The 25065-nt window shown below is 37.2% G+C and overlaps 2 protein-coding genes across 12 annotated transcripts in view; both read left to right on the top strand.

Moving 5' to 3' along the window:
• The first annotated feature begins 391 nt into the window (after window positions 1–391).
• Window positions 392–4414, top strand: Nhe3 (Na[+]/H[+] hydrogen exchanger 3). Of its 11 annotated transcripts, none has more exons than XM_088185153.1 (13): window positions 392–945; window positions 1023–1312; window positions 1370–1511; window positions 1578–1683; window positions 1745–1947; window positions 2014–2125; window positions 2193–2346; window positions 2408–2459; window positions 2551–2580; window positions 2732–2803; window positions 2976–3164; window positions 3995–4066; window positions 4135–4414. In XM_088185153.1, the coding sequence occupies exons 1-13, from the start codon at window positions 448–450 to the stop codon at window positions 4147–4149; spliced, it is 1935 nt and encodes a 644-aa protein (XP_088041279.1). In that variant the 5' UTR covers window positions 392–447; the 3' UTR covers window positions 4150–4414. The 11 variants fall into 11 exon arrangements, with proteins under 11 accessions (XP_088041279.1, XP_088041277.1, XP_088041281.1 ...); XM_088185151.1 differs by having other exon boundaries at window positions 4241–4414; XM_088185155.1 differs by lacking the exon at window positions 2551–2580 and having other exon boundaries at window positions 2408–2480.
• A 254-nt stretch (window positions 4415–4668) lies between these two features.
• The window catches only part of LOC148235519 (NACHT and WD repeat domain-containing protein 2), a 42961-nt gene continuing 22564 nt past the window's right edge, over window positions 4669–25065 (top strand). Inside the window, exon 1 of the mRNA XM_088185150.1 lies at window positions 4669–4778. The gene's annotated coding sequence lies outside the window, so the exon portion shown is untranslated. The remainder of the gene's footprint in view (window positions 4779–25065) is intronic.

Consider the following 25065-nt stretch of genomic DNA (forward strand, 5'->3'; position numbering starts at 1 on the left):
GTAGGTCAGACATGTGTGTGTAGGTGTGTGTACGCGAGCCAACACGCGGACCGACCAAAAGATTTAGTTTTGTTCACTTCATATTTCTAACAATACGACTAAAAATGTTTGTTTATTGATATAATTAGAATGTTTAAATCATGTTAATCATACATATATAATTTTAAAATATAAAAATTGAGTATTTTGGCTGTAATGATGTGTTAAACAGAGTAAGTAGCCAAAAAATTATATCGCTTAAAACGCATGGCGTACAGCGAGTAATTAACAATTTACCGGTCGGCGGTCTAAGGGTTAAAGGCCAACTTTTATTATCGTGGAGTGGAGTAAATAATTTATTTTTATTTTTTATTAGAATGTTGGTATTTTTGTTGGTTTTTGACGAAAGGGCGTTTTGCCGAGTGGCAACACCGACGGCCGCCCGTGACAGCCACCTGACAGATCGAGATGTGGGGCCGAGCTCTGAGGCTCGCGCCCCTCTGGGCCTCGTGCGCCGCCTCGGGCGCCGACATCGCCCTGGACGCTAAGGCCACGCTGCTGCACCGCATCGACAGCCTCAACTTGCTGATCTACACGTGCCTGCTGGCGCTGACGGTGCTCACCATCTGGGTGTTCAAGCGGCGGCGCGTCAGCTGGCTGCACGAGACGGGACTGGCGGTGGTGTACGGGCTGATCGTGGGCGCCTGCATCCGCTACGCCGGCAGCACGTCCGAGGTGTCGCACGCGGTCGCGCAGATCGACCCCCTCGCGAACCTCACCGTGCCCCCCGACGCGCTGTGGCTCAAGTTCCCCGTCGGCAACAAGACCTACTCGTACGCCTTCTCCGGCGAGATAGCGTCGCTCGGCGACAACGAGATCGACCTCAAAGCCACCTTCGACCCGGAGATCTTCTTCAACATCATCCTGCCGCCCATCATCTTCCACGCCGGCTACAGCCTCAAGCGGGTGAGTGTCCCGACGTCTGCCCGTAACCCCGTAACCCCGTAGCCTTTCGCTTCTCACCCGGCCCCTTCCGCCCGCAGAAGTACTTCTTCCGCAACCTGGGAGCCATCCTCGCCTACGCCATCGTCGGCACCACGCTGTCGTCGTTCTTCATCGGCCTCATCATGTACGGCTGCGTCCAGCTGACGCCGCCGCACCTGGCCGGAGGCTTCACCTTCCTGGACACCCTGTACTTCGGCGCGCTCATGAGCCCGACGGACCCGCTCACCGTCCTCGCCATCTTCTCGGACCTGCGCGTGGACGTCAACCTGTACGCGCTCGTATTCGGCGAGAGCGTGCTCAACGACGCCGTGGCGCTAGTGCTGAGCGGGTAGGTCGACCCCTCCCCCCCTCTCTCTCTCTCTCTCTTTCTCACCGTGTCTTTCAGGGCCATCCAGAACTACGGGGAGCGCTACGCCGAGTCTGGCGGCTTCGAAACCGTCGCCTTCTTCAGAGCTCTAGGGGACTTTTTCGGAATATTCTCCCTCTCGCTGCTCATCGGGGCGCTGATGGGCTGCTTCACGGCGCTGATATCCTTTTCGCTCTCTGATTTTTCGCTGCCGTTTTAACGCCGTTTTCCTTGACGACCGTTTCACTTGACCAAGTTCACCCACGTCAGAGACTTCCCCCTGCTCGAGTCGGCGCTGTTCGTGCTCATGTCCTACAGCACGTTCCTGATAGCCGAGGTCGCCGAGCTGACGGGTGAGTCGCGCAGTACTCGCCGCTAGGCCTCGAGACCCCGAGACTAATCGCGCCATCGCAGGAGTGGTCGCCGTCCTGTTCTGCGGCATCTGCCAGGCGCACTACACCTACAACAACCTGTCGGAGGACTCCAAGATGCGCACCAAGCAGATATTCGAACTGCTCAACTTCCTAGCCGAGAACTTCATATTCACCTACATCGGCGTCTCCATGTTCACCTTTCCCAAGCACCACTTCGACGCTTGGTTCATCTTCTCCGGATTCGTATCCTTTTTCGAAACGCTCTCGACGCTCGTTCCGATATCGTCCGATTCCTTGACTTTTCGATAGATCTGCGCGGGACTGGGACGCGCCCTCAACATCTATCCGCTGTCGTTTCTGCTGAACCTCGGTCGCAAGCCTAAGATTCCGGCTAACTTCCAGCACATGCTGTACTTTGCGGGTGAGTCTGGTTTCGAATCTGGTTTCGAATCGAGCCCCGTACGCTGACGCCCGTCGTTCGACCGCAGGTCTGAGAGGCGCCATGTCGTTCGCGCTCGCCATCAGGAACACGGCGTCCGAGGTTAGACAGGCGATGCTGACCACCACCTCCCTGATAGTGATCGTGACCGTGATCCTGCAGGGCGGCGCCACTCTGCACGTCCTCAACTGGCTCGAGATACCGTGAGAGCTCCGTCCCGCCTACCGTCCGTGCGCTCGGACTGACCTCCGCTTTCGTTTTCAGGGTGGGGATCGACGATGAGACCGAGACGCTGCCGTACCGAGGAGTCAGAAGCGTGAGTACGCTCAACCGTGCCGTAAGTTTCGATACGATTTCTATGCGATAACGTGCCATTCTTGCCTTCGGACACGCTGCCCTCCCGCAAGGTCTACGATTCGACCGAGGACGCCTCCGCGGTAGGTATCCGGTTCGATCCGTCGGTCCGTCGCCGCGCCGGTCTCGCGAGCCGCGCTGCGCGCTCGGACTCTCCTCTCCCCGCCCCCTCGTCTTTTGTAAAATTATCTCTTTCGATTTCATCTTAGATTTGTTTTTCTGTTATTTTTATAGCCATTTTGCATGTCGACTATCGGAGTAAATTGGAACGGCTCGACCGATTCGGTCTCGTTGCCGCAGATGACCGTACGTGGTTAACGTTTTAGTTCGCTTTTCGACCGCTTCTCATTTCGGCTTTCTTTCGTTCGTCCGGTCCGCAACGCACTCATCACGCTTTACCATCTACGAGACTGACGCCGCGCCGTACGCGCGCTCGTGCATCGCGGCGCCTCTCGTTGACTCGTTTCTCCCGTCGCAGGAACCGAGCGGCAGACGAGCGTCGAGCGGAGGAGAGAAGGCCGCGCTGGCGCGCCTCTGGGGCGGGCTGGACTCGCGCTATCTGAAGCCTCTGCTGACTCACGCACGTCCGACTCTGCTGGACACTCTCCCGGTTTGCTGCGCCCCTCTCGCCCGACTGCTGACTACCACCCAACAGATGACCCAGTCGGTGAGTGTCGACTTCGACGAGACGTCTATTTAAGCGATTATAACCACAATAGATCACGCGTGACTTAAATTTTATGCTCAAAGTTGTCTTTTAATTTAACAAAAAACATCTTCCGATTCTCTAGATTTTACAAAGGATTATCGCTTCCTTTGCCACTTTTTTTCGTTCGATTACGACCTGCGATAGGAGCTATCTTTTCTATATATGTATGTAGTTTGTTTACTTGAGCTACAAGCTATTCGATTCATTCGTACGTATGTATTATATTAATTTAAAAGAGTGCTGTAATTTCTTTCTGCAAAAATATCGTCCATTATTACATTCGCCCCTACGGCCGATTGCAGTCGTATCCGATTTTCTCTTTGACAATGTTAATTTTGATTCTGGTGATATATAATATTACATACTGCTCGACTAAAAGGATTTCTTCGTATCGAATATATTTTTAAATATCGCAGTAACGACTTTTCCTCTAATTTGAATACGAAGACCGAGATCTTGGCACGGTTCGGCTTCCCACCCTCGAATTTGTTTTAGTTTTTCGAGATTTACACAGAGTCAGAGTGCATCCAGAGTAAATATTAGATGGTCATTATTAAGGAGTTTTAGGGCCAACTTGTTGGGTGGCAGTGAGATATTTTTAAAATAAATAATTCTGAATAACCTGATAGACGTAAGCCCTATGCGTTACAACGGGGTAATGAATAGTTGCAAGTAAGTATCTATAATATATTAATAATTATGTCACTGCAGCTATAGTGATAATCCTTAGTGTACTAGTAATTAACTAGTTGTTTATAAATGACAGTGAAACAGTACGGTCGTTTCAGGAGGGGACCGCGGGGCGCGGAGGGGGCGACTCCGACTCGGACCTGTGCATCGAGGAATCCAGGAGCCCCAGAGTAACTATGCCACAGAGTAACAGAGCATGAGTCGCTTCGATTCGTTTTACGTTCGCTTGTGTTTTCAGAGCGGCGACGTCTGAGGCCGCCTTTTTAGTTGCAATTTGTCGCGTTTTTGCATGTGATGTTTCTGTGATCGAGTACCCGTACTATAGGCTAAGTGTTGTTGCGCAGTCGGAGCGGATCGGCGGCCGGGTGTCCACCAGGGTGATCGTCGACGGCCTCGCCGGAAGCAACATCTGATCGAGCGGCGCCTCCCCGATTCTCTCCCGTCCGATACGATCGTCTGTACATACATATATGTATATATAATAATATAGTGGTGTGAAATAAAGAGCGCGAACGAAAGCCGACTTGTCATTTCACCCCTCGGCCGTCGAATGTCAGCGCGCGCCCTTCGCGCTTCCCGAACTGCGGCTCGCCGCTTGCCGCCTGCCGCCTGCCGCCGGCCGCTCGCCTACGCCATAGCTCACTCGCGGTCGGCCGCCCGAGCCGGCCGGACGCGCGACGGGAGCAGTGGCGCCGCTCTTCCGCCGCTGCTCCGTTTCGCTCCGCGGCGCTTCCGGTCCGGGCGCGGGCGCGAGGAGAGGAGCGCGCGGAGAGGGAAGGCGGCGATCGATCTCGGGCGTCCAACAAGTGCGCCTCAGCTGATCGCGGTCGATCGACACTCGTGTGCCTGAACGTTGCGCTCTTACCTGTGAACTCTGGCTAGGTGAGCAAACTTTCAGGTGTGTAAGTGTCGACGAAAACGGCGGTCGCGCGCTCTCTTTGTTCTTCGCGAGCGACGAACCAGGTATCGATCGCTCCGCGGACTGCACGCGCCGACTATAAATAGAGGCGACATTGTAAACATTCGCTCTCCGAATCTAGAGCGCTTCCTGCCCGCGCCCTCCGTCCGACATCTGTCGATCCCGAAAGCCGAAAGATAGATCGATTATTAATAAATATGTCATGTTTTTGTATAACGTCGAAGAGTATCGAGAAAATGCACGAAGATCTTCATGCGTCGAATCCGAAGAATACGAGAGAAGAATCCCCCCTATATGCGAACGCGAGTTAAAACAGATGTTCCAGATGAAGAAAAAAATCGTTAGCTCTGATTATACGACGTTATTACGCGCGTTCGCGATCTCATATTTTACTAACAAAACGATCGTCTCGGATTAGCTTCACCGTGAAGTTAAGTATCGAAGCGATTAATTAATACAATCTAATTCGCATACGTATTTGTCAAAAAAATTGGCTAGGCGGCTTCCATAAATGATGTCACAGGCTTATGGCAACGGAATTGTGACAGTACGAGTACGAGTCTGGCTCGATGACATTTTGTGACATAGGGGTGGAGGGGGTAAAAATTCACGAAAAACATGTGACATCATTTATGAAATGTTAATAAATATATGTATATATTTAAATCGCGATGAGAACTTGCTGTTCTATACTTCGGAAGTAATTGCCTAAATATCGAACGGTAAATTCTCATCGCGATGCATCCCAAGATTTAAATAATGTTAATAATCACGGACCTTAAAAAACGAATTCCATAAAAGTATATATACAAGGTAGATGTGTTGTTTAATTTTGAAACAAATTTAGAATTAATTTAATAAGTGTTGTATTTCACAAAAGGTAAATTAAACTTACTTGCAATCAAAAGATTTGGAATTTCGACTTTCAATTATTTTCATTATAAACTTTTGGTGAAAGACAACACTTATTAACACTTTGAAGAGTATCGCCGTACATGTACGGTGGTAAATCTTTCACTGTTTATATAAAAAAATATGTCAAATTTAATAATAAAAAACATATTAAAAAATTATTAAAACATACATATACAAAAAAGTAGTAAAATAAGTCACTGATTTTTTTCCTATAATTTACTATAAATGCCATAAAATAATATTAAATAATTAATTATGGAAAAATGCTTCAAATTAACTCACTCCTATGTGTATAATAACAAATGTGTATAAATTAACTCGCTACTTTAAGTTAAATATATTTTTTTAATTTGTTTCAAAAATGTTCACTTGTTTTGAAGTTAAACACTACCTTGTAAATATACTATTTTATAATATTATAAAATACATATTCATTTATATATATATTTATATAAATGTTAATATTATGTCGACACATCAAGATTATACGGATCGTATCGACAGCATACGAACAACTATTTTTGGCGATCGACCACATGAAAATTAAACATTTGTAGATGATTGTTTAATCATCAAATATATTTAACTTTTAATTGCAAATTATTTTAGTTTAACTAAATATTTTTTAAACATGATATTTTTAAATTAAAATCAGATATTACATATATAGACAATATTTTTTATATACATTTACGTATTCTAAAATATATGAATGTGTATTTGGCTGTTTGAAATTTTCGCTGCGCGCAATTTTCGTTTGCGCAATAATCACCGAACCGTCGACATCCGCGATAACGCCGAATAAATGCTAACGACGATCGTCGTCGACGTTATGTGCTCGAAAATGTATTTTTATTCTGTTTTATTGATTATTTTGCATAATTCCGCGTTAGTTACGAATGACTCGCTCTGCGGTCACAATACATCATAGTTATTAAATGTAATACGTTTACAAAGAAGATTACAAATGCTCTAAAAATAGTCGTTATAAATTACTTGACAAACAAATGAGAAAATAAACAAAATATAAATCAAAAATAATAATAATTAACGTTGAACAAATCCATCGAGAAAGTGTTTTTTTGCGATTTTGGTAAATCATTAAAGGCGATAATTTTCAACGAATATATGCCGCAAATTTGTAAACTTGTAAAACATTTTTTTTATAACTATCTTATTATATCAAGAATGTGTGAAAAGAATTTTGTAAGCCAAGGGGTTAAAATACCCGAATACGTGTATTGTATTTTTAGACGTATAAGCGGTTATCTGCGCTTATTTTTGAAGATAGCATTTGCTACGACTCGTTTTTTAGGTTTATTTTTATTTACCGTCGACGGGAGTCACGATACTGACGAATAAATGCGAGCGCTTTACTCCTGCGAAGGGACGGCGGTGTTATGCAGGAAACGCGCATCTATCGTTGACTAGGCCGGAATAAGCTAACGGAAAACGTCAGTTTTGTAAAAAATATTCTAAAATATACCAATTTAACTTACGATTAAAATCGTGGCCCGTAATTAGGGATTGCGTTTATTTACTTCGCATTGCGCCGTCGTACGCGAGCGACCCTTTTAAACGAGAGCTCAAAAAATCACTTCTCGGAAAAAGTCTGGAATTCGCGTCCCAAGCGATACGGTCAGTGTGAACGCTCGGTTGGAGCGCGTCGAGAGAAACGGCCTGCACCGAAAATAGTATTAAATATAAACGTCGATATTTGTTAACAAAGCTTCCAGCCGATCGCGGCTACGCGTCGAGAGATCTATCTCGAGAATTTCCCAAGTGAGGCTCAAAAATACTATTTTATTACCGCTAGTGTCGAATATAATAATTTCAAAGAGTAAAAAATAAGTAAAATACATTTTTTGTGACATATTTCCTTTCGAAATTCGACGACTTGGGATAAAAATATCACGTTTCGAAGCGTCTTCGTTGAACAATTTTTATTAAGGAGAAATTAAAAAATTGCTCATCGTTTATTTGTAAAATATAAATAGCGACGAATGAACCTCGGAAGTTTTTTTAACCCATAACGGACGAAAGATAAAATAAATGCATCCTTTACGAACGGAGATAAGACTGGACTCCCGAGAGTCTTTTTCCGATTTAACATGTTTGCTAGAAAATAAAAAGACAAAAAATGTTAATAGTGTAATTAGGTTACACCTACATACATATATATTCAACTTTTTTTTATTTTGTGGGATTGCATTGTTTTTTACATAATATTTCATTAAAATAATATTGTAACCGAATCGCGTAAAAAACATAGCAGCTGAAATTATTATTTATATGGTATACAATCGGGACAGTATTTTATTACAATCCTACCGTCGGAAGAAAAATATTATTCTGTAAATTTGTTAAAACGTAGACGGGCTTCTGATCTACGTTTTGGACGTCCTCCTTTGCGGAGGATTATTCTCAAAAATTTGGATCACCTTTGAAATGAATTAACCGCGAGCAAATTATTGAACGATTGAAATAAAATATTGGCTTCTTATAAAAACAAATACTCACACGTGTTTTTGAGAAAAAAACGTTAAAGGGTGGGCTTTTCCGACATTTTGTTTCGTACAACGAACGATTTCTGCGAATTTCTGTCATAGTTGATACCACTGACAAACATTCTATTCACAAAAGTTTTTCGAAGGCGTAAAAGCCTTTTTTTATTATGAAGAAGCATCTCACTGTCTCGCATTTTGAAACAAAATAAAGCCGCATAAGGGATCATGGATTTTGGAGCGGCACTAGTCACTCGGGTATATTGAGAGAAAAACGACTACATGTCTTGCTCAAGTATACGAATTGTTTCATTCCAACATTTTTTCAAATTTCATTAGAGATAGATTTTTTTTTTAAATAAAAATTAGAGTGCCGCTGCCGGGGCTCGAACTGGCAACATCAGAATTACTAGTCTGAGACGTTAGAGACTACGCTATTCCGTCCTTATATAACAATAACAATATTAATTATAATCAATCACTGAATCAGATTAAATTGTTTGTTTCCTAAGTAGTATTTTATTATTTATTTCGCATTGCTGTCGTATATTGGAAATTGATATTTTGTTGAACGCCCGCGTACCTCGCACGTTGTCGCCCCCGCCAGGACCGGCCCATAACTTCACTCGCTTCACCCCGCTTCCAAGTTTGAGGTTTATTAATGAGAAAAATTATATAATGTGCATATTTTTGTTTGAATTAAATTGCAGTAAAGAGCGAAATTGCAAAAAATATTTAAACAATATCTTAAGACACGATTAGAGTTCAAAGAGCGCGGACCCGCGAGGTCGTAAAAATCGTACGACTTGAATATATTTATGACTATGATATTCATATTCGGTCTCGAGAGTTTGCCGACCCCCGATCTATCCTAATAATCAGTCGCAGGTCTCGTTCGACAGTGACCCTCCGTAAATATTCATGAAAGGAACGCGACGCTATTGTGTCCTAAATAAATTTCCTCGCCTTTGAAATGCGACTAAACTCTTCTTAGAGAAAAACTTGGTTTCGAGTTTACTAAAAACCGATGTCGCGCGTTTGCGAACGTCTGTTAAAAAACCAGGAACGTCATTTCAGATGTTTTCAGGGGGGAGCAAAAGTTGGCCAGTCAATACTCGTTTTTTTAATATTTCCATTTTACTTAGGTTCATTAAATGAGGTTCATATTTTTAAAACATGTGTAATATCGATATGCAGACAAACTATGGAACAATATGCGAGATACGACGTCTGTCTGTACTTCTTCAGCTTATTTTCCTGAGAGATGAGTTGGCTTAGTTTGTATTTTGGGCTTGAACTAATGATAGTTTTAGAACTTTTATTATGTTAGGTTTGGGGTTGAACCGTTAAATGAACATTTCGCAACTGTCATATTGAGTTTCGTGGACATTTTACAGCGTAATATAATTTCAGTAGCGCCCATCAGTTAAATTATATTTTCACTAATAGAAATTTGTATCTACTAGTAAAAATGTATTTGGACTTCACTACTAAAATATAATGTGGCGAACCACACACACAGATGCTCACTTTTGTGAGGTTCCTTATTCCTGAAACTCGCGTAATTAATATGACCAAAATCATTAATCAATAAGGATAAACTATACAATAGCGCTATTACACAAATGCGCTCGTTACGAATAGATTTAAAGGGTTCCCCCATAAATAACACGCAAGGATTCTCCAATGCATTGAATGAATATTTCTTTGTTACGAAAAACAATATATCACCGGAAGACAAATAGCACCGTAAGGCCACAACATTCCCATTACGCAATTCATCTCGGAGATATCAATCAAGCAAATGTCACTTTCTAAAGGCGTATACTTATTTCGTTGTCCTAAGAAGCGAGTGCAGCGATTGGCTGGATGATCGCTGCACGATTGCGATTGTTCAGCAACCTTTGCAGCCCTGGATGCTGAAGCCTGGACTTCAATGAGGAGAGAGAAGACTCCGGAAGACACTCGAAGAGACTAGCAGACGCCCACCGCCCGTGGACAACATACTGTCATGGACTCTCCCATTCTGAGAGGGACTCTACAGTAGCAGAGAGGGATCAACCTCCGCTATAATGTCGCTGCCACGCCACCTACAAGACCTCTGAGGATCTTCCACGGACAACATCCTTGCGCCAACTTCTCCACCACTGTTCGGAGAAAACATCTCGCCCATCATAGTCTGTCGTAATATGTAATATAATCTAATAAAATTCTCATTAGTTTCCACCTGCGCCTTACTGGTCTTAGTCAATTTTGGTAAATAATTTGAGGTTTTAAATATTTTAAAGAATTTGTGCCAAACTTCACAGAAAATGTGTGAGGTATGTGTAAAGCATCGGCATAACTAATTTCATAATTATGTAAGTTATTTTTTAATTAAATTTAATATCTAATATCGATTTTCTCTGTATTATTTTATTGGCTACCATTATTAGTTCATACTTTGATAAAATAGTTACAGGCAAAATTTTAGTTTTTATGTCTTTCGTGTAAGCATCAAAAGGCAAATTTAACATTTTTTTATAGCAATAGTTTTAATAACTTTAATTGTTTTTAATTTAAATTTACATTTATAAATGTTTAATCTACAATAGTTTTATACGATAATATGTTTTGAAACCTATATAATTTTTTTGACATTGATAAAATTAATTTTAATATATAATCAACATGATTATAACAATTTAATGTTTTATCTAAAGTAGACCTAAGTATTTTAGACCTAAGTAATTGTGATATCATGATTATCATTAAATTTGATATTTTTATTAATAGTTAATTTGTTTAATCTCATCCATTCATTAATATGGATCAAATCACTCTGCATGTATTAGTGTTATATATTAGCATGTTTTAGAGTTATATATTAGCACTGTATCATCACCATATATTTGAATTCTTTCCGCAAGTTTACATAGGGTTAAATCATGTATGTATAGATTAAATAATAAAGGTCCCAAAATAGAACCCTGTGGAATTCCACACTTCACCACCTCACATTCGCTTTGTGTACCATTTATTACAACTAGTTGTTGTATATTATTTAAACAGTTTTTTAATAAATATAGCTTTGGTCCTACTATTTCAATATGTTTTAATTTCTGTATTAATATGTTATGGTCTTCTACGTCAAAAGCTTTTTTTAAGTCTATAAATAATTCTGAAGTTTTATTTTTATCGTTTAACCATTGCTGAATTTCATAATTTAAACCAAAAGCTGCATACTTTGTATTGGATTTGTTTCTAAATCCATATCGTAAATGTGGTAAAAGTTATATTTTTTATCATTGATTCAAAATTAAATAAGTTAGTGATCCTCTTGTCATCAGCTGTGTACAAAGGAGTTATTTTGCAATGCTTAAGCAATTTTACATATATAATTTCACTACAAATTTTGTATAATTTCACTAGCACCTATAAGTTAAATTATATTTTCTTTGGTTAAAATATTTATCTACTTGTGAAAATGTATTTGGACTTTGGACACTAGTGAAAATATAACTTCACTGAATCACTATAACATTCATACATTGCATGTAAATGTATATGTTGCTATGTATGGAAATGTTGAAAGCATATAATATTACTAGGACCTGCCAGATAAATTATATTTTCACTAGTAAATATATACATGTACATATGTACAATATATAGTATAAATAATATACCGGTGACTAAGACAGGGCCGCCAGGAGCGAACCCGGGCCCTGGAAAAACAAATGTCTCCACCTAACAATCCTCCTCCCTCCCAGTAACGTCCCTGTAAAAAAGAAAGGTGACCGACGATTTGACCGATTTTATACGAAATAAAATATGAACCGAGAGCGTGGCGGCGTATTGGTTTTTGTTTCCGACGCGCGGTGTATATTTAGACGACGGCTATACCGCTTTTAGAGTTTACGCGGCGTAAATGTGTGCAATTTTCTTTCAAACTATAACGGAATTCTTTCGTTCCTACGTAGAAATAACTCCGGTGCGAGGCGAGCCGCCGAGACTGAGGATTTTTAATATTTCTAACTAGTCAATTGTTTTTATATGTCGATTCGGAAGAGCGCAGGGGCGGCGTTTTATCTCGAGTGCGTCGCTATCTAGGCTAGGGTAGGCGGGACCGGCTTTGGCACTTTTCAAAATGAAAAACCAAGACGATAACGCCGATAATCTAGGACGTATACTGTATTATGTCGAATCGGAAATTAATCAGCGATCCTATTTATACTCTCGACTGCGAATCGCAGTGGTGACGAATCCGACATAATCAAAATTTGACCTTTAACGCTAAAAATCCCTCCGGACGTCGCATTATTAAAGGGCAGGTTCAATTAGCGCGTAATAAAACGCTCGCGGGGTTTTCCCCTTTATCGTTATCGACCATTCTCTCTATCTCTCGCCTGTAGGGCGACGTTACGACGACGCGGCGGCGGTGAAAGAAGCGACCGATTTTCGTTTATGTGTTCGCAGCGCCGGAAGTATCGGGATCGTCCGAAACATTACACTATCGCATTATATCATCGGGGGTCTTAAATTTTTTAATCATTTATTTAGCTAATATAGTTAATTGAGCCCATAATTATGAAAGTGGACTAAGTCATGTTTCTTTCCTTTCCAGATATTTAAAGATTTGCGTTTGAATTGATTAAAAATATTTTTATATTACGCAACACAATGTTTTCAAATTTATATAATCTGCTAGATTTATAATTTATTCTGACATATAAATTTTGCATGTAGCTTATAAGGAAACATAAAAATATAAGGTTGAAATGACTTGATTTAATTTTAAGGTTCAAAATTAACCGAACATATTCAAATTGCCAACACAATCACATTTTTGGCACGTATCTTAGAATGAAAGCTTAAGTTAAACTCAGTATTAAATACTTTTCTGTAAATCCACTATTTTCCCTACATTTATTTACATAGAGGCCATACATTTTTTATTATCTAAATCAGAATTAAAATATTTCCGACTTGGAGTGTGATGAGATCTGGTATAGTGGCTTTCATTTGCTGGGAAGCTTGAAATGGTTTTTTATAACAGTAATTTTATCCTCACCGGTTTTCCGAGATGATCCATGCACTGTCCCGCAATTCTACCTGTTCAGAGCCCGAGATAATCGTCCAGCAGAAATGTTGAAAGTATCTAAAAAAAATCTTACAAACAGTTGAATTTACACTGCTTAAAAAATATTCAAATATCACTTTTCTCATCGGTCTTTCACCAGTACATTTTAAAAATAATTTTTGCTTTAAAATTTTTTTCCGTTCCCGTATTATTATACTTATTTCGTCGTTCTAAGAAGCGAGAGCAGAAATTGTATAGATGATTGTTGCACGATTATGATAGGTGAGTAATCTTTGCAGCCCTGACTACATAAGGACAGTCACAGGCAGACTCCAGCAGCCGCGGACAACATACCGTCACAGGCGCTCACATCCTGTGAGGTACCCCACCGTACAAGCACCGTAGTAGAGAGGGATCAAACTCCGAAATAAAGTTGCTGCCACGACATCTATAAAACCTCTGAGGATCTTCCACAGACAACATCCCTGCGCCAGCATCTCCACCGCCGCTCGGAGAAAACGATACTCGCCCATCATATTAGCCGCAATATATGTAATATAATCTAATAAAATTCTCACTAGTTTCCACTTGCGTCTTACTGGCTGCGAAGTCACACCCCTTACCTTAAAAAATATAAAAATAAATTAAACACAGCTATCGAATAATAAACAAATATAAATAACAAATCAATTTAAATTTATACATACTTCATATATAAAAAGTGTTTATGACAAATATTAACAGAAACCAAATATACAGAGGAATCAAACACAGCCATCAAATATAAAAATATTCAATAATCATAAATAATATAAAAACTAATTACATAAATAAATAAATACAGACACCTCATATAAAAATGTAGAATTACGACAAATATTAATTTACAACATAAATCAAATATAAAAAAAATAAACACAGTCAACAAATATTTATTGGAAATGTTTTATAATTATCAGCATATCTAAACCGAATTTTGTCTGCCGACACGATTTTATTGCTTTTGACGTGAATTTTTGACTTCTGAGAAGCGATAATTGTTTTTGCGCCCTCCTATTGACCAAATTTCGGTTTAAATACACTTTAACCAATACTCTCAATGATTTTAAATGTAATATTTCTTAGGATAACAGCTCGTCGTTATATTTGTTTGTTAGTTTTTTACCTTTTTTCGGATCTCGTTGCATTAAAGTCGCGAAATAACTACATGAAACTGAACGCATCATTTATTTATTTTGCTGCATTAAGTCCAGTTGTCAAATTACTCATAAAACAATATATAAAAACATTAAATTTATATAATTCAGCTAGTGCTGTTGTTAATTCTTCGTTATTTCTTTTCTTCTTCTTTAGCTGCTTCTTTCTCGTCCTTTTTACGCGATTTTTTTTTAAATAATATTATTGTAATAAATCATTGAAAAATAAATATGTTTGTGACATAAAAACTAAATTTTGAACCACTTTGAACGTCGGTGTTTATTATTAAAACTGTTTCTCATAAACAAACAATAAAGAAAAACAAATGAATTTCATCACCAGGCAACATGATTGTAAGAAGTGGATCGTTGTCAAGGATCGAGGCCCGACTGAGATTTGCGTGTGCACGATGACTCCTGCATCGTGTGATTGGGACCTGTTCCGTATATTTTCTGCAAAATATACCGTGAGGCAAGACTTAAGTAAAAACTGCACGTGTGGAAGCCGCTTTACTCTCAATAAAGTATGTATTAATTTGTTCTACTATCATATGATGATTTTTATATATATTTTCGTCAATCTCCGTATTTATTTTGTCTGAGTAGTATTTTTTATTTAATCTATCGACTTTTCATATAATTCTTTAGCTATTCTTAATATTTTGACTACCATATTTCTACACTGTTACTATGTTTTTCATTTAAAACTTAATATTCTACTCGTTTGTGTTTATATTATTTGAAATCTTTTATATGATTCATCTCTTCTCTTTAAAGCATTTTTAACAGCATCATTAAACCATGGTTTTGGGTTGAATCGATATTCTACTCTAAAATTACATTGACTTTTTATCTTACAATTCACATTAATCTTATAAATATTGTTCCATATCATACTATTATCAATATTATCTACATTCCAGTCACATTTTTGTGATTCTATTCTTTATTTGATAAAATCTATTTTTTTAATTATCTCATTATTTTTTTTACCGCAATTATCTATTATTTTTTCTGTATAAATATATACAAAAGTGTAACTACGTGTTATCCTTTGCGTGCATCACTGCCGTTACCAGTATTAGGGTCCTACGAGTCTAACCCTATGGGCGGGCACCCAGCTTGTGACGTAGTACTATATATTTTATTGTAGTTTCATTAGTATTTCTCCTGAGCGAACGGAGAAACGTGCTTTCGTCGGCTGGCCTGCATTGCGTATCATCCTTGTCACAACACCACCCTCCTGATCTTCGAAAGATGATGTTGCCTCAGTCTCAGGGCCGAGCCCTTTGGTCTTGCTTGCGTTACTCTGCTATGCTTCGTTCGTCATAAGTAGTGCCTCGTGCCCTACCTCGGACGGCCAGCCCGAGAGATCACTTTCGTTTAGGTTTTAACCTCATGTGTGGTCCCTCGCTCTCCCACACTATAATCGGCGAACTCAAACGCGTGGCGCCGGGATAAATATATACAGAGTGACTACTTTTTAGCATCCATTGCAAGAACCACTGCCGTTACCAGTACTAGGACCTTACGAGTCCAACCCAATGGGCGGCATCCAGCTTTTGACGGCCAGATGAGCGGGAGTACTACGCTATTTGTTAGTCTTAGTAGTATTTCTCCCGAGTGTTCTAGGAAACGTTCTTCTGACTACCTGTATTGCATGTTATTGCATTTCGGTGCGCTTTATCCTTGTTACATCACTCTTGGTGATGCCTCAGTTTCAACTTTAGCCCTTTTGGCTGGCTGGTGTTGAAATGCAATGCTTTGCTCGTCATTGGTAGTCCAAAGAACGCTATCTCGATTGGGTAGTCACAGAGTTTACTTCCTCTCAAGAGCTTGGGAATTCAAGCTCAAAAGAGGCCCCTCACTCTTCCACACTGTTATCGGTGAACTCCAGCGTGTGGTCGACTGGCGCCTTCTAAATATATACAATAAAATGATCAGTAATTCTTGGACTTACTATTTTCAGTTTACATTGTACTATTATACTATTGATAAAAACTAAAACTATTAATATGCCCGTGTTATTAGTTGAATTTTCGCTAACACATTATCGTAATCCAAACATATTTGCCCATTTTCTATTTTTGAAGTGTAAAAATCCAATTTGTTCCAATTAAAATTTAATTCTCCAAATAAAATTTAATTCTCCAATTAAAATGGTACCCATAATTTTATCAGAACTCCATTCTGAAATATTGATTATGAATTTCAACGATAATCTTTACCATGACGGATCAGCATGTTTTATATTTCTTATTTTTAAATAGTATATTATAATTGATATATAATATTTAAAATATATACAGAATAACACCTCCTGTATGTCTGGAATTATTATATAATTATAGTTGATGAAATTAATTTAGTTATTTACTATACATTGCACTGTATTTTGTTATGATAATTTTGTGCGCTTCTTTTATAGATGAACAATTTCGATGCATCGAATTATGCTCAATATTTAAATTTAAAAACAACTCGTTAGTCGCTTTTTTTAAATAATAATATTACTTAAATTTAAATCGTCTTTTGTTAATATTAGTTTTCACTTCATTTTTTGAACAATCATTGGATGTTAAATGTTTAAACATTTTATCAAATGTATTGTTAATTATATTTTCATTGAGTTGTATTTTTTCCACTTGAGCCTCTTTTATACTTAATTCTGACGTCGTCATGTTCACTATTGTCATGCCGCTGTCGGCCATTTTATGTCCACTATTGTCACGCCGCTATCACACAATAAAAATGGCCGACAGCGGCAAGGGGCTTATTAGCAAAATCTTAGCTAATTACACGACAGACACAAGCACACACAGCGAGCGCACATAAAAAATTACGAATAACGAACAACAAATAAACGATGTTGCCGAATGTTTTACTCATTTGACTGATATTCGTCGATGACTTTTATCGATATTATAAGTTATTATTAAATTCGCTAAAAACTACAGAAATCACTTCACGAAAAATTAATTAGCGCAACAAATGGTTTTCCCCGAGACCGGCCAAATCGTATTAACGCCAGCTTTACGACTCATGCTCGGAAGTTGTAGAAATATACAGTAGCTACAAAAATAGAAGATATGAAACACTCGTACAAAATATGAATAATATGTTCACAATGATAAACAAGCTAACTAATAAAACTACATCGATTCAAAAATTCTAAACATATGTGATTGTTTGATTGTCAAATTTATTTTATTTTTAAATGCAACTGCTTTATATTTTTCTCTATTTTTAAGTAAAATATTGTGTTATTATAAGAAATAATTAATTATTCGAATATCCCAAAAATCAATATTTCGATATATTAAATATTTTAATTATTTCATTATCCTTTTTAATGTTTACAATGTTTACCCCTAGCACGGGTAATTATGTTTTTTAGAAATTAGTGACTTGTAGATATTTTGTTTAATTTTGATTTGTTTTTTTATTACATTACAATTAAATTACAACTATACCTAAGTTTATGCTGCAATTTATGGTTGAATGTTAATACATGTTTGCAAAAAAATCCAAGTATTCAAAAGTCGGAACATTTTATTTGAAGGTATTGAATGAAAATGTAGTACATATTGTCTTTATGTTTCTTTTTTGCAATATAATAAATTTCGACTTGAATTGTCGACATGTATGACGACTTATTCGTCTGACTATTTATAAATATTTTATTTTCACACAATAAGAAGCATGTACACAATCTTCCTTACATTCGGGTACTTATAAAAATACTTTGTACACTGATATATTGTGTTATCTACGATTACCAAAAAAAAATCAGTAAGACGACTGTCTACAAAAACCTTTTTGCCACACTTATTTCATCACTTTATTTCATTCATTACATTGTCAAAAAAAAAATTTAAAACGCGGGCGGAAAATCTTTTTTCTTTTGAGACAAGTAGTCTAGAAAAACATAATTTTTGACAAAATATCGTCTTTCATGAACCGCTTCCGGATGCCTCCTACAAGGAGCTAGAGCACCACTAGCCAATTTATTCCAATAAAATATATTCCTATATTACTCATATTTTTTGTCAGATACGATTATCCGAAAGAACCTTATGAATAGTGCGTACAAAAATAAATATGTTTGTTCAAAATGCGATATAAAATTATTTCTCGTATATTTATTTATTTCTACTCATAGATTAAAATAAATAATAAAGTAAATTAAATTTTAAAAATACGTATGTACTGCATAATATTATTCTACTTTGATATTTAAATTAATCCCTTACAATAAACAGCATTTTTTCCCCGCTTCGTTTTGTAATACCGGTAGTATCGAAGGTCAATTTTCGCCCTAGGTAGTACTTTCACAATAAACAGTATTATTCAAAGGGACAGTTTGTAGTTTTATGACGCGGCTCCGTCTGTGTTAAAATTGGTTTGCAAATTATTGTTGGCTTTATTGCTTTTTGAACGTTTAAAAAATATTAGACATGAGAGATAATATTCAACGAATTAAAATTAATAGCAGTAGATTTAGAATTTGTAAATTAGTAGTAGAATAAGCAAAGAAATAACGAAAAATTAAAAACAACACCAGCTGAATTATATAGCAAGGACTGAATAGCGTAGTCCGTAACGTCTCAGACTAGTAACTCTGAGGTTGCGGTTTCGAGCCCCGGCAGCTAATATTAAAAAACCGTCTCCAGCTGTAGTGACATCTATTGGTTATAAATTGTTTTACACATTATAATTTATAATTATTAAAAATGTAAATGTCACCAATTACCAGACTTTCAGTCTGGTGGTTAATACTTGTAAGTATATATTCAATATATCTGATTAACTCAGTTGGTACATAGGTATTTATCCCGTTGTAACGCTTTGGGCTTACGCTTGTCAGTTTACGACAGGATATTTAATAATAAATATATATATATATATATATATATATATATATATATATATATATATATATATATATATATATATATATATATATATATATATATATATATATATATATATATATATATATATATATATATATATATATATATATATAAATTTAATGTTTTTATAGATCGTATTATCGGTAATTTGACAACTGGATTTATACATAATGATATATATTTCTACTAGCATATTAACTGATAGCTGCTCTAAAATTTCTATGAAGCTCAATTTGACAGTTGCGAAACATCTATTTGCTGTTCAAACCCAAACCTAACCTAATGAAAGTTCTAAAACTAATTATAGTTTTAGAACTTTTATCATGTCAAGTCCAAAATACAAACTCAGCAAAATCATCTCTCATGGGAAAATAAGCGGGATAATAAGTACGTAAAAACCCTGGCACTAAGCGGTTAATCTTGCTCTTATGCAAAATACAAAATTAGACGATATGGATTATATTCCCACCAGCTACTCGTCTAATCGTTTAGGCGGCGTCAAATAATGCAGACTGTTGTTTTGCTCTTTTAACGATCGCTCACCTCAAATATTTGAAATTTTCCAGGTTCCTCAATAGATTTTTTCATGGCTTCTTTTGACGCATTTCTCTACGATATATTCATCGTCGGAACTTGTTTCTATGCGAAACTTTATTTAATTAAACGTTTCACGGTACGATAAATATGCTCTCGAATAAAACTAACTTATAAGAGTTTATCCTAAGAAAACGATTTCTATTGTATATAACTACAAACTCTAGATTACGCAACTGTCCCGTCTGATAAAATGCTTCGTCCCATCTGCAAAATACTCCATTGCAACTTCCTCGGTAGATGAAATATTTCGCTTTTACTTGAGAAATCTTACTTCCGTAAGATTTCTGAACTAAAAGCGATGAGTCGGTGAAAGGGAGGATGTTAATTCAATGCCTTACCGACGAATTTCAACAGAAACGACGCACCTTTCGTTAGCATTCGTTAGCAAGTCGACGTAACAAGCTAGAGTAGTATTGTATATTATTACGGTTCGACCCTTAGGGAGGTAATTCGCCGTCTGGCGAATTTTTTGAAATTTCTACCTCATTTTTTAACCCCTTTCATAAGAGATGCCGACGATTGCGTCGACCTCCCTTTTGACAATTGCGTATGAAGTACAAGATATTTATGACTGTTTCGGCGTCGAGCCCTTTTAGTGTAGGTATTCGACCACTATGTCGTGATCATTATTTTCACGCATAGAGAGTAGAGAAGGAAAAGCGGGCAGTTTCAGGCGACCGCAATTCCGTCGAGAAAATATCGCGAAAATTTGGGATATTTTACTCGCAAGGTGCCACTTCTCTAAATTAAAATTGCGAGTTTTCTACCAACGAACGATTATTTTTTCTTTTAAGAAAATGTCGAGGGTTAATTGTTCGCCAAAATTTTGTGTTGTACTAGGTCGCGCAGTGAGTTTTTGGTAATTTTATTTATAAATGAAAATTTGACACAATAAATAAGGCTCGGCAAGTTCTAATATTACGAATTCGCCCAAAGTTACGTCAACGTCCATTACTTGATTATTTTATTCAATGATTCTCTCGTTATTAAAAAAGTTAAGCTCGGCGAATTTTTAAAGTGCTTTTTCTTAACTTAGCTTTCGTAAAATGTTTTATTTATATTAGTAAGTCATTGTACAAAAATATTGTGATAATACATGTAAGCTATGTGATTTAAAATAGTCCTAAATGCATGTATAAAATACAATATTAATAAATAGTACGATTATAAAATGGACTTGACTAATAAAAAAAATTCGGGCGCTGCAAAAATTCACGCCGGCCCTGTGTATGACTAAATATTTAGAAACATAATAATTCAATATGTCTCATTTGTGATATATGAAACTATTAACACTCTATTTGTCTTATACCTCTGCACGGCCAGAGAAAACGGTGCGCGCGAAACCGATCGGAGGCCAAAAGAACATCTTCATTTATGTTTCGGTTCTGGTTCATTTATCGTCGATGGCGGTTCGTAGCTGGTTCAAATGACACATTAAAATTTACAGTCGATTGTTTTTTTTCTCTTTTAGATATAATCCATCGACAAAAAAACTGCCGTTACTAAGTTTCTACGAACTTCGACCGAGAAGCCGCCGCTTCTCTCTTCGCATCCTCTGGTCCAGCTCGTCTTACGGATTCCAGAATCGAAACCACTTCGGAGGCACTCGCTGAAAACTTCACGCATAGCTAACATTTACAAAATGTACGTGACGATCTCAATCGTTCCATACAAATAAAATAATAACAACAAACTGTCTTAAAAACAAAAATAAACACTACTGACGCGAAGATCGGGAAAGCTTCATAGACTTCTGTTTCGATAGTTCTTCTGATAACGGCGATGAATCCAGGTTATTCTTTTGAAATTTGCTATCGCTTGCGCTTTACGATATTATCCGAACAATATCACTCGCGAGTCATTCGACACCGTATCTTGCACTCGAGAGGATCGTCTTCAGTTTTAGTGGTTCGTTTTACTGCGACACAGACAGGACAGTGTCGTATTTAAAAAAAGTAGCATTCGTGACACTCAAAATAAAATAAAAACTGCCATTATAACTTAGCTGAGACACGATTCGTGCGCATTTTTTGTCAGGACAGAACAGAATCACCCCTTGCGTAAAAATACCTTTTATAACTTGTCATATTCTATATATTTGTCCCTTTAGAAAAGTTTTTGAAACCATCTCGTATATAACGGTTTTGTCGACGCCATGGCTGCCGTAGTTTTAATCAGATTTACATAAAACTTTTGTGAAGATCGGTAGCCGGCCTGACTCGCTATATATTTTTTTAGATTTCTAGAGTTTCATACTAAACACTAAATTGAGATCTACATACATTTTTAGGGGTTATGGCCCTGGGAGTGATTGATCTCGTGGCCAATGAGACTGATGTGAATCTAGTAAGACTTTTTTATTGATATATTTACATGAGTGTGACGGAGGATTATCGGCAAGATGTTTCCTCCAAGCGGTAAGGAAGCTGTCGCAGGTGATGGTGCCCGTGGATGATCCTTAGGGTTATTGTGGCTGCCTGCAGCGAACGTCAGGAAGTATTATAGTTCTTTTTGCGGCGAATGTCGTTCAGGAATTCCAAGTCGTCTGTCAGTGAGGGCGCGTCTGCTGGTCTCTCTGGCTGTACGATGTAGAATAGTTACTGTGAAGTCGTGTTGTGCGGTCCTCAAATCCTTTTACGCCATTATGTTATTTGTCTTCATTGTTAATAAATTATCGTTTTTGGTAACAGTAATTAACGCGAGTTTAAGGGTGTGAGACAATGACCCTTTCAAACATGGTCATCTGTGTGTGGTCGCTGCACATTTAATATAGAGATAAATCAGCGGTACAAGTCGATAACTATTGCATATTTCCATCGCGTCCGGAATTAGTGACTAGTATAAACATATATTATACTTGTAATTTCTACCGATCATCGCAGATTAGGTTTTCATAGATTTTTTCTAATCTAAGAGAACCTAATCTAGTGCATAATGCCGGCTATTGATTGTGAGCTTTGATTTCAGTGTGATACCTCACTACTTACTCTTCAGTATTGATTGCGAAAGCTTTGAAAAAAACTCGGTTTTAAGTGACGCGTTTTTTATTATGATAATCCATCAGCAATTTGCGTGATTTATGACCAATAAGTCCAGAAAATATTTCTGAGATTAGAATTCGGTTGTTATCTGATACGATATAAGCTTTGGATTACAATTAGCCGCGTTATCGTATTGTTGTATTATATGACATATTGGCGGTTCACCGATTCGATGTTGTTTTGCGATTTCATCGCGAAAGGCGTTAAGATCTCATGTTAATAATTTTAATTAGTTGTTTAAACATCAAGAAAAGGGTTATCGCTTCGTCTTCAAATCCAAAAATAAGTATGTAGCGCTTGTTGCTGAGCAAAACTCGTATGAAAAGCGATGCTCTCATATACCAATAATATAAATAATACACGGTATACTCTCGATTATCCAGATAATTAAAAAACTCAGATTTTCCGAATTTTAATTTTTCATTTTGTTTTAAAACATGTATAATATATTTACAATACAGATTATCATGTTTTTTATTTATTAAAAAAATCCGTGATTCTCGTTTGCTTTTGAGAATCTCTCAATAATTTTAGTATATCAGTACGAATTTTTTTAAGAGTTTAACCGATCGACATCCCATTCTTCTTTGCTTAATGACACTTCTTTTGTTCCAGCAGCAGCTACTTGTTCACAATAAAATAATAGCATATGTTGAACCCCATCAAATAACTAGTTCGACCATATACCCTCAGCAGAATATAACGAGTAGTTAGTGTTCGTAATTTGACAACAACCTGTCGGATTTTTCCTAATATCTTAATTGCATTTTTATTTATCAGTCCATCCCAGATTGTTAACTGAAGAGTATGGACACCACATCACATTCATTGAAAATATGCTGGCATTACTATGCTAGGATCTCTAACCTACTGTTTGGAGATGTGTGTCAAATTTTTGTCATCGTGTATTTCAGTTTCTTCGTCCAGTGAAATAGTTTCTTAATTCATACCATTTAAGTAAGTAAGATTAGTTTCTTTATTGCTAATTTTGTTCAGAGAACATTTAGAACTTGCCTTTCATTTATTTCAATTTTTTTTCTATGGTGGCTTTCCCCTGATTTTATACATAAAATACCAATATGTCCAATGTTTTTGTATTAATTTATTTTTAAACATAGAACTGCACATTAATTGCGAGAATATTTCTATTTCCGCTGGTTGCGGCATCCATCTTTAAATAGCAAAACTTTCTTGTAGAATTATCTTCAGATCATGACGAGCAGACTCTGCTGTGGTTATTATCAAATGACGAACAGCTTCTTGTCCAGTCGAAATACTAAGCTACCGAGCCATTTTGCCTGCAATTTTTTTGAATCCTTAAGTTTAAATGTAGCGAATGTTGTTGAGCTTTGATAAACCATTTTCAGAAAACCCTATGGAAAGTACATTAATTGTAATTTTTTAAAACTTAAAATAAGAATGAAATTTAGGTTGGTCCATTTCATATTTTAAAAACGGACTAAAATAAAATATCGGAGCAACGAAGTACTACAAATTTCAGTGCAATTGAAATAATACTATATTCGACCATTACACATATATTAAAAAATATTTTTGGGATAGGTTTTTTCTAGATTTTCTTTTAGGAATAAGCACATAAAACTGAATGCATTATTTATTTATTTTGCTGCATTAAATCCAGTTGTCAAATTACCGATAATACAATCTATAAAAACATTTAATTTATATAATTCAGCTAGTAGTGTTTTTGATTTTTTGTTATTTACTGCTACTAATTAGCATTCGTTGAATATTTCCTCTCATGTCTTATATTTTTTAAGCGTTCAAAAAGCAATAAAAACAACAATAACTTGCAAATAAATTTTAACACAAATGGAGCCGCGTTAAAAAAATACAATCTGTCCTTTTGATTAATAATGCTTATTGTCAAAGTATTTCCTAGAATGTGGGTGCTTTTGAAGGCAATGTTCTGCTCCTTTTATTTATTGTATGTATAAAAAGAGCTGAAGGAACTTATTATTTGAAGTTGATTTTTACTTTTTTTATAAATATATT

Source organism: Plectrocnemia conspersa, unplaced genomic scaffold (assembly GCF_051122295.1).
Source record: "Plectrocnemia conspersa isolate PC_06_02 unplaced genomic scaffold, ASM5112229v1 ptg000004l, whole genome shotgun sequence".
In the NCBI taxonomy this organism is placed as follows: Eukaryota; Metazoa; Arthropoda; class Insecta; order Trichoptera; family Polycentropodidae; genus Plectrocnemia; species Plectrocnemia conspersa.